The sequence below is a fragment of the Saccostrea cucullata genome, unplaced genomic scaffold, assembly GCF_032062105.1.
Source record: "Saccostrea cucullata isolate Sc308-1 unplaced genomic scaffold, CSIRO_AGI_Scuc_v1 ctg295, whole genome shotgun sequence".
In the NCBI taxonomy this organism is placed as follows: Eukaryota; Metazoa; Mollusca; class Bivalvia; order Ostreida; family Ostreidae; genus Saccostrea; species Saccostrea cuccullata.
This window is the reverse complement of record NW_026937303.1, coordinates 301,975-313,521: the sequence shown is the minus strand read 5'-3', so window position 1 is coordinate 313,521 and position 11,547 is coordinate 301,975. Positions and strand designations below refer to the sequence as shown.

At 33.5% G+C, this 11,547-nt stretch overlaps 1 protein-coding gene across 1 annotated transcript; it reads right to left on the bottom strand.

Annotated features, from left to right (window-relative positions):
* Nucleotides 1-6,285: 6,285 nt before the first annotated feature.
* On the bottom strand, nt 6,286-8,117 carry LOC134247841 (uncharacterized). Its single transcript, XM_062730246.1, has 3 exons — nt 7,892-8,117; nt 6,990-7,145; nt 6,286-6,494 (listed from the first exon to the last, which is right to left on the bottom strand). The coding sequence occupies exons 1-3, from the start codon at nt 8,115-8,117 to the stop codon at nt 6,286-6,288; spliced, it is 591 nt and encodes a 196-aa protein (XP_062586230.1).
* Between the last annotated feature and the right edge of the window lie 3,430 nt (nt 8,118-11,547).

Genomic DNA, 11,547 nt, shown 5'->3' with positions numbered 1-11,547 from the left:
GATGTATTAATTTATTACTGTTGCGATAATTGATAATTAACCTTAAAACTATTTGGAATCATTATATGCAAATATGTAATTAAAAGCGTCCTTTGGATAATTCTGTCTGTACAGCTATTGTGAAAGTAGAGCTATATACATGGAATCAGTTTATTTAAAGAGTAGCTTTAAAGAAGTCAACAAATGCAACAACGACAACTACATCTACCATCCTTTTATTTTACAAATAAATAAATAATCTATTTAATTCACTTCTAGTCGCCCGCGTAGCAAAGTGGTTACAGCGTCTGGTCAAGAGCCACGAAATAAGGCTCCGAGCTAATCCTTATGTCGCGGGTTCGAATTCCACTGTTGGACATGGAGACCGGTCCTTCGGAAGAGACTTTCTAAACCGAGGTCCCGTGTTGCAGGAGGGACTGGCACACAATAGATTCCTAGCTTCTCAATGGCCATTGGTGCCGAGGGTAGGACAAAATTTGTTGCTTCTAAACCCTCCGTTCACACAGAGCTGCGATTCTACGGCAATCATACCGATCAAGCCACAATCTGAAAAAAGTTTTGGATCTGGGCAGATCGCAGTCGATCGGCGTCTAAATAGAGCAATTTGGCAAAAATGGTCTTCGTAACAACCGTGCTACGATGTCGCTACGTCAAACGCGTTGCTAACACACTTCCATTACGATGTCACGCAGACTGTTGCCGACAAGCGGCCGTGTTTACTGCGTTTACGCTACGCTGCCACTACGACATTGAAGACCATACTACGACGCTACACAGACTTAGATGACTGTACCGCGATGTCGCTACGGTGGTGCCGATCATATTACGATTGCATTACGCTTCTAGTACGATTTTGGCGATGATGGAAATTTATCTTGCAACAGCAGATTTTTGTAGTACGATTTTAGCAATGCGACCGCAGTTTTTTTGCGCCTTTACTGGCATTTTCAATTATAACTGTAAAAAAGATGTGAAAAGTCTCAATTGCAAATGATCATCAAGTAAAGTGTGACCCTTTACATGTATTTTACAGATGGTGATTGGTCAAATATCAACGCTATAAGAATAAACTTCTGCCTGATAGGTCGTGATATGATCGGCGTAAGGTCATTGTAGGTCTTCGTAGGATCTTCAGGAACGTAGAGAGATCGTAGTGAGAACGTAGTACAAACGTAGAGGGAGCGTTGTATGAGCGTGCTTGTTAATTTCCTACGCTCTTACGGCGCTTTTACTACGATCACGAAGATCTCTCTACGATGCTTTCGCGCTGCTTGTACGATTGTGGTGCTTCTACTACGCTCCTTTTACGACTTAACCCCGATTCATGTTGGTCACGATCCAGATACGTTTGTTTTGAACATGTTCAAAATAAGCGTGGTGAGAGCGTAGAGCTCTCCGATCATAAAGACCCTACTACGATCATACTACGCTTATGACGACTCCACGACGTTTCTCCTGCGATTTGTTACGATCGGCCACGCTTTCGACCAAGCTTTGATCGTAGTAGAAGCGGCGTCTATGTGTGAACGGGGGGTAACAGGCAAATGGTTGCGTCTCTATATGAATGAAAAACTCGAAAGAGGGACGTTAAATATACAATCAATCATTTAATTCACGTCTACTTTTGATAAAAGTTTCTATTTAAATTCTGAAGATTATCAAGGTGATCTTATATAATGCTTCAAAGTTTGAGGGGAGAGAAAGTTTGCTATAATGAAGGAATCAAAAATAGCTTTAACATTTCTATGTCTTCCTAACTACATCAAAACTTTAAAAAATAATAGCCTGGGAAAAACAGTTTTTCTAGTTGTTCAAATGTCTTTCTTCTTTGATTGATACCTGGACTTATTTGGAGGTATTAGAGGTGAGTATGCGTAACAAAAATTGACAGTATAGAATCAAAATTATGAAATTGAGGTAATCTGTTAGTATTATATTCTAGATAGCAAAAATGCAAAGTAGCAACTCAATTCAAATTTTACAACATATATCCACAAAAGTTGTAGGTTAACACTTAACTGTAAACATCTACATTGATTTGAATTGAATTACTGCTAGTTTACTCTGGTAATTGTTTTTCCACTTTCATCGATTCATTATAAGTAACATGAAAGCGTCATACTTAGATGTACATTATATATTTTAAACTCTAACCTTTGTACTTTCGACCAGACGATCTACAATATTGCATTCAATCCATTTGAAAACTTGATAAATTCAGAGATTATAAAGAATGAGAAAGAATAGAAATATGGACTACCTATTTTATTTAAACCACGGTAAATCGGGAAATGCAACTACAGAAAAGTATTACATATGGTTTAATTTCTAATTCTTTTCACATAAATAACAAAATGATAAGTAAATACTTTCATTTCTCAAAAGTTTTCACGGAGATTACTTAGCAGTGGGTACTATCAGGTTTAATTAACTGCATCAATATCTGTAATTGAAATAAGAAAAACTCCTTAGATCTGATAGATTCAGAGTAGAATTTCTCCTAAGAATTTCATACATTGCATATGGGAATGGTTGCATAAAAAGATGAAAATTCGTTGAGAATATTTTTCAATACATTCATTTTTCACTATGACTTATTAATCTCCTCCTGGAAAAGGATGTGAATCTTATCTGAACAAATTTGAATCCTCTTTAGCCGAGGATACTACCAGTATGTGTCAAGTTTGGTTGAAATTTAACAATCCATAAAAAAGACAGGCAAGCCGAAATTTTGATCAGAAAAAATTACTTGAGCATTCGACTCAGGTGAGCTAAAATAATCGGTCAGCCGAAAAGCAAACAACCAACAAATATGTTTTCAAAATATTATTTTACTGACTTTAATTACATTCTTACTCATGGTTACATCAGATGAAAAAAACTACGCGTAATTTAAAAAAGAATTTTTTGCACATCAAAAATAATTAAAAAAAAATTTAATATTCTGCAAAAATGAGAGAAAAGAGACCTTTTTTCTAATAACAGGTACACTTTTTAATTCCAAAAAAAAAAAAAAAAATTTGCACATCAAAAGTTAAAAAAAAAAGTTTCATGTTCTGCAAAAATGGGAGAAAGGAGACCTTTTTTCTAATAACAGGTACACTGTTTTGTATGAATTTATGTAGAGATATGGACTTCAACCTCACATAAGGCAAGACTGTTATAAGATCCATGCGTTATCTGCAGTCTAACCATGTTTCTAGGCAATGTATCTTCACATAATATCTCCACCACTTGCTTTGTTAGTCCGGGTCCCTTAAAGAATCCACAAACTGTAAAATTGTTGTTACCCTGGAACACCCACAATGTTAGGTCGTGAAGGCGCTCTCCTGGAAGGGAATTAAAACGTTGGATTTTATTTTTTTTTGAAAATTTGATTAATTTTGAACGCATGTTTAAATAAGGTAATGAATACAGAAATTTATAAGTTTTCATGGTTTAAAGCAATGAGGACTTTTCCCTATTTACATATTTACTTAATGGGGTATTCATCAATGTACGTGCCACCTATTCATTTGTTATTTGTAGCATTTGTTTGAATTATAATTGTTAACTATTAGAGCTTGAACACTGTTTGTTTTCTCCATATTTCATTAATTATTTTAGTGTTACATACCTAATCCATCCTGTCGATTGTGTAGCCTTACAAAGGAAATAAAATAATATCCTCCTACGTTAATTTGAATCCAAGGATTTTGCTCGTCGTTTGAAATAAAGCACTGATGTGAACTCCTTAAGTTGGCAACCTTTCCATCCACGGCCCAACCTGCTGCATACCAATGACTGTCATAGGGAAATGTGGATGACGAATGTGCATATTGTCCCAGTGCAGCGTTTCTAACTGACTGTATTTCTGAAAAGGTTTTAACTTCGTTAACATGTGATTTTACATAATTCAATTCAAGTGATTAGTTGGTATGAAAATTTTTGTTGTCTTGTCATACATTAGATTATTTTTAAAACCAATACATGTATAATTTTAATGAAAAAAAAATCATTGGAAAGAGCAAAGTTCTTAGCAATTTTTTTCACAATATTTCATATGTCCCCCAAATTATTTCTTTTCTGAAGTGTTTGCTCTTTTTACCGATAGATAAAAAAAAATATTTTAAAATATTTAATAATTGATACTTAAATTTATTAAATTTGAGTTTCATCCATTATCTTATTCTTAATATTTTTTTAAGATAATGAAGGAAAGACTTCTGCATAACGATCACTTCCTAACTTGACCATCCTTCCTATTCTTTTGATCGATATTCTGCAAAATTGACAGCATTGTCTTATTAAGAGGGGTTAAACAGTATTTAACTTACAAAGATATAATAATTCATTATAGCATGATACAATTTGGCATTTTTTTCATTAATTGAATTGCCGGAATTGTTATTTCCTAAAATCCTGAATTTGATATTTGCATTAATTAAGAAACTTCCCAATCAACCTACCATAGTGTTTCCGTTCACTGGTAAGTTTGTCTGAGCAGAGTGGACAGTAGATGATGGTACAATCCCATTGACAAAAATTTGTAGAAGGAGAAAAAAAGAAAGTCACACTTTTACTTCCCTTAGAGAGACTCGCACATTGTAACAGGCTTTCTACGTGTAGACATTTACAATCCTTGTAATTGTATTGCACAGAGGTTTCCTTCTGAACAAACCATTGGAATGAAAAACTCGATGCCATTAAATGAATGATATTTATTAAACATTTCAAAATAGTAATTTTCATTATTTTAATTCAGACTTCAACAATGTTAGAAACAAAGAAAATACAGGGCAAGTGTCAATCGAATTAAACAGAGCTCAGATGGTTGAGTTTATCACAAAAGTTAAGGTATAAGTCATAGGAATAATCCTCGGCAATAACATACAGACCTTCTTTCTCATGAAAAATTTAAATTAAAAAAAAGAAAACACTAAATATTAAACTAAAAATAAGTCCTCTTTTGGGGTAATGATATATTTTTTAATCTGATAAATCCGATCGCTGTAATGATATTGATTTTTTTTTTACCATTAACGTTAATTTGCATTTACTTCATTTATATTCTTGAGTATTTGATGTTATCTTTTATGGTATCTTTTAACGATCTTTTTCTTCTCACAAAGAATGCAAATTTGTCAAATAAATGTTTTGAGTTTTGAAAACACACAAAAAAGTAAATTTTCATTTTTTCGATCGCTGAAAATCTCTCCCTGTGTACCTTCCTGTCTTTACATATTATTATCCTTTAAATAATTGTTATTGATATATGTATTAAAAAGATCTCAATTAACTTATTGTTAATTATTCACTAAGTAAAAAGTAAGGTAAATTTAAAATATCGTTGAAACTTTTAAAATCCACTTAAGATTGATTGCAACATGAGTTTAATATACTGTAGTATAATATTTCTTATACCGTTACATCTTTTTGTTGATTTACTGTGTCCATATCCCTTGAAGATTTGGGTCAGCGTCATTATTTAATTATGATTTATTCAACGATTGGTTCGGTTTTATGTTCTCAAAATTAATTATAATCTCAAAATACACATATCAATTTGAAATCGTGGAAATGATATGACTTAATTTATTTCTAAATAAACTATTAAGTATTATGAATTTCAGTGTGCAGTTTTGCATTACGTCACAATTGTGTGATTGGTCAACTCATATTATCAATATTGACACGGATAATGTCTGTTGCACGAGCAACTAATCGGGGATTAGAAGAAACTTCAAGTCGTAAAGCTTGCGGTTAGGAGGCGTGTACTATTTACCTTGATCGCAGATCATCATAGGTTGTGACGTAATGGAAAACTGCATTGATAATGTTGATCTTCAATAATACGAAGACTTCCTATCCAGCTGAGAAATACATCTCTACGCTGTTCAGTAATAATTTTCATTTATTTAATTTCTAATTTTTTTTGTCGATCTAAGCTTTCAAACACAGAAAGTATTGTTTTGTATAATGTCTGAATATTTTCTACCAGTAATGTATATTAATACTAAGTCTAAATATTTAGTAAATGTTCAACATACCAGTATCACCTCACAAACCTCTGGTACTTTGCATCTTAAAAAGCGGTCTCAACAATCTACTTGAATGAAAAAATCTCTTTCTTCGTGTAGCATACCAAAAAAAAAAAAAACAAATATGTCAAAACCAAACCGATAAAGAGCTCCTCACATTCTTCAAAATTTTTTTCCATTTTGTGTTTGTCGAGGATTTCTCCATATAAAATTATGGATTTTGGACAACAAATAAGAAATGTTGTTTTTGCTGATATTTTCTTTATTACAAAATATATACTTCCACCTCACACAAGCACAGAATATTATGTGATCCCTCTGTAATCTGTAGTCTAACAATGTTACTAGGCACAGTATCTTCACATAATATGTCCACCACTTGCTTCGTTAGCCCTGGCCCTTTAAAGAATCCACAAGTTGTGAAATTATGGTCATCCTGGAACACCCACAATGTTACATCGTGAAGGCGATATCCTAAAAGAAAAAAAGTGTAAGGAACTGAATTGTTTAATTTAAATATGAGTGAATAGCATAAGTAAATTATTAAATATGTTTCTTTTACTTTTTTGTCAAACGATGATTTAGGCCCCTGAAAAGTACCACGCCCTCCGGGTTCATTTGATTTTCTACTTCGAATATGATTAAATCATCATTTTATGAAAACACGGCCAAAATTGTTACACATTATGAGTTATTCATTGAATGAAACCAACGTGTCCATCAACACAAACATCCACCCAATGATAGATCGCATTTTCTTATTATAGCATTATAACGACCATAGAATTTAATTATTGCTAACACTGTCGATGAATCCTTATAAATACAACTTATCAGTGTGTAGTGTGTCTCGCTTAAAAAATTCATAGTACTCAGATAAAGTTCTTGAGTAGCAAAAAGTAAAAATACAATAAGCATATGCTACAATCAAGTTTTGAATACCATATAAAGTTTTAAAGGATCGCATACCATCTCCATCCTGCCTGTTGTACAACCTTACAAAAGAGATGAGATAGTGTCCTCCTAAATGAATCTGAATCCAGGGTCTTGATTCAAAGTTTGTAAGTGTACACTGATGAGCACTTTGTCGGTTTAGAATCTCCCCATCGACAGATCGTACAACCCCTGCCGGCCGGCCACTCCCGCTGGTGCTCCTTGTCACGGCCGGGAAATAACGGGAAAACCCGTCAATAATTCAGTGTGTGCACTATGGCCTAACAATTAGCATAGGTCAGCATTTGATTTAATGATAGATTGTATTTGCAGACAAGGTCACTGGACCATAGGACGTATGGAATTATTTAAACAAGATATTATTGTTTCATGCACCTGTTTGTCAAAAGCTTGCCTCTTGTAAGAAATTGTTCGTTTCGTTAGTAGAACATGCTCTCACGTATCAAATCAACCGAGAGATATAAACCCTGTATACACGCGATAGGGGTATTTTGCTGCACAAGAAGGGGAAGGTGATTGTAATGTTAAAGTTTTCGTTAGATTACAACATCTCCAGTTCATTACTAGAAAAATATTTGAATTTTTAACAGATTTTCCAACTCAATATCTTCTATTTCATTCTCACTGGGATTAATTGTATTATGTGAGTGCATTGACGTTTGAAAAAAAAAAATGGTAATTTTGAATTTTTTGAGATCTTTGGAGTTTTATTACCATCCGAATTACACCTGTTCTCTTTATCGGCAGTTATTATTAGTAAAGATAAAGGCTTAGTAGGGCATTTTCTGGAAGCTGCAATATATCTCAGTGTGTCAGGTTTTTTAAGAAGTTTAGTAGGGTAGATCAAACTTACTTAAGTTGAATAGAATCTTGAAAGGATTAAACAACACTGGCAATGATATTGTTTAGCCACCTACCATAGTGTTTCCATTCGTTAGTAAGTTTTTCTGAGCAGAGTTGACAGTAGATTATGGTACAATCCCAGTGACAAAACATTGATGAAGGAACATAAAAGAAAGTCACACTTTTACTTCCCTTAGAGAGACTTGCACACTGTAACAGACTTTTTACGTGTAGAGTGTTACAATCCTTGTAGATGTATTGCACAGATGTTTCTTTTTGAACGAACCATGCGAATGCCATGCTTATGGATTAGGGTATAAATGCAAGAGGCCCATGGGCCTTATAGGTCACCTGAGCATTATGCAACAACTTTCCAGTGATTTAATTTGATTCATGTTTTAAGCCTGAGATGCTATGGCATTCACAATTTTGAAAGAGGCACCATTTGATCATCATAACAATACACTTAGCAGTTGCTTAGTTTGTTTACTTAATATCCATAGGCAGGGTGGGGGAACAAAAATGCATTTCAAGTAATCAGTAATATTCAGCAATAATCAGTAATGCCCCTATCACACATGAACCCCTGACCCTTAGGCCTAGATCCACACATTGCCCAATTTTTGAAAAGGCACCCTTGCTTTTCAAAAATATTTGATTAATACCAAGGAGCAGATCTCAAACAATTCATCCAGTTTCAGTATATAAGTACACCCCCCCCCCCTCATGGTACCCCTGACCCTGGGGCCTTGAAATTCACAATTCTGGAAGATTAGGGTCCTTGCTAATCATAACTACATAGGTAATTCATCTGCTTAATACCCAAGAGCAGAGAAGAAAATTTTCATTTTAATGTATTTTCACTATATAATCAATAGAGCCCCGCCCTATCACTAGAACCCCTGACCCTATGGCCATAAAATAAAAATTTTGGTAGAGGTATTCTTGCTCATCATAACTATGTACTTAGTTTATTTAATTCCTAGGAGCAGAAAAGAGTTTTTTTCAAAGAATTCATGTATTTTCATTATATAATCAATAGAGCCCTGCCCTAACACCCGAACCCTGATCCTGGGGCCATAAAATTCACAATTTTGGTAGACGCACTCTTGCACATCATAACTATGCACTTAGTTAGATTATTTAATACCCAGGAGCAGAGAAGAAGATTTTCAAAGAATTCATGTATTTTCACTATATAATCTATAGAGCCCCGCCCTAACACCAGAACCCCTGACCCTGGGCCATAAAATTCACAATTTTGGTAGAAGCACTCTTGCTCATCATAACTATGCACTTAGTTAGTTTATTTAATACCCAGGAGCAGAGAAGAAGATTTCAAAGAATTCATGAATTTTCACTATATAATCTATAGAGCCCCGCCCTAACACCAGAACCCCTGACCCTGGGGCCATAAAATTCACAATTTTGGTAGACGCACTCTTGCTCATCATAACTATGCATTAGTTAGTTTATTTAATACCCAGGAGCAGAGAAGAAGATTTTCAAAGAAATAATGCATTTTCACTATATACTTATTTAGCCCCGCCCTAGCAATAGAACCCCTGACCCTAGGGCCATGAATTTCACAATTTTGGTAAACGCACTCTTGCTCATCATAACTATGCACTTAGTTTATTTAATACCCAGGTGCAGAGAAGAAGATTTTCAAAGAAATAATGCATTTTCACTATATACTTATTTAGCCCCGCCCTAGCAATAGAACCCCTGACCCTAGGGCCATGAATTTCACAGTTTTGATAGAAGACTCTATGCTAATTACAATCATGCAAACAGTTTGACTGCTTGATGTCCAGGAGTAAAGAAGAAGATTTTTAAAGATTGCATTAATTTTAGTGGTTTTTGTCCCACCCCCCAGGCCCCAGGGAAGCAGGGACCACGAAATTCACAATCGTTGATCCCCCTTATCCATAGATTCTTTATGCCAAATTTGGTTGAAATAGGTTGTGTGGTTGCAGAGAAGAAGCTGAAAACGTTAAAATGTTAACGGACAACGCACGACGCACGACGACGGACGAAAACAGATAGCAATAGGTCATCTGAGTTTACTCAGGTGACCTAAAAATGCAATACCCACTGTAAAATTATCATCTTCATAATGATGCGAGCATTTTTAAAATACAATGTACATGAATATTTGGTAACGGTAAGGAGAGTACCAACACATCGGAATACTTTGATAACACTTTTTCTGTTTTTGATCGATGTATTACATCAGTATTGACTAAAAGAAGAAAAAAGCGAAAATCGATTTTAAAACGCCAAAAATCATGTTAGAAGGATGAAATTCTATCCATTAATTACATAATAAACATGATTTTTGTCTAAATACAATATTTGATATATTTGCATAAATAGTAAAAATTTAGAATATTATAAATATAATGTCGTAACTACTATTATGAATTTTAAAAAGCTGATAATATTGTCTCTTTAGCCACTTTAGCCTGTAATACTTATGAATAAATAATCAAGATTCCCTTCTTTTTTCCTTTAATGGATAATTTTAGAGTCAATATTCATAGATTTGTGAGATCTTCCCTAACAGCGCAAATATTCCAAGCTTAATTCTAACAGAAATGGAATCAGTAGGTTTGAATTTCAGTAATGAAATGATCTGGACAAAAAACTCGGTATACCAAAAAAAACCTAACCTATGAAAATGGCCAAATTTTACCATAAGATATTGCCTTCGTTCTATACAGTTTATGTAGGTTCTTTCTTTTTGTCGTCATTGTTAAGTTTGAGTTTTCCAATGATGGTAAAGCTAAACAAAATAATCAGAGTCGTTATATGTAAAAAGAATCCTAGGTCCAAAACCTTCTTGTGCATAGCTATTGGTGAAGAGAGGGATACATGGAATCAGTTTACTTCTTTCAGTTCTACCCTAATATAAATTTTGCAAAGTCAATTTAATGCGACTGTGAAAGATCTGTGAAATAGATTTATCATTGAATTGTAAATTTGCTAAATTTATATAATGTAAAGAATAGATAAGACGAATGGATACGGATTACAAATCTAGAGTCTGGTACATGCATCAGCAAAGACAACTAGAACAAATATTGCATATAAATCAATTTCTTATTATTTACACATCATTTACATGTTGTATAAATGTTATATCACTAAATCTGTAGGGAGACTACGATTGTTATATAGGATTACCAATTTTCACCTTTTAAAAATTTCTATAAAATCATTTCTTTAATCTTAAATTAAATTTATAGGCTTCCAAATAGATAGAGTGTTAAATGATTAAAAATATCATCACACCAGTAAAAAGAAATGATAAGACATCCCTCTAGAATATAAAGTAAGCAATCTATGAAAAGCTCCACAGTGTCCTATGTTTATCTTATCTTACACATACAAAATTAATGTCGTTTATGACACAAGTGATTATTTCTAAAAATTCAACATGAACTGTTGCACCCTTACCAATGCACTTTTACATAACATCCAAATAGTTCCATTTTTTTCTCGTAAGAATATATATTTTTGCATATTCATTTATATTCATAAACGTGCAAAAATAGAATATTTTGCATACAAATCATATGTAAACATTAATGAATATTTTTACAATACAGTTTGCATGTCGTCCACAATTTTTTGCACATCAAAAGTTAAAAAAAAATTATTTTATATTTTGCGAAACTTAGAGAAAGGACACATTTTATCTGTTTGGGGGTAAAATGTTTTGTAT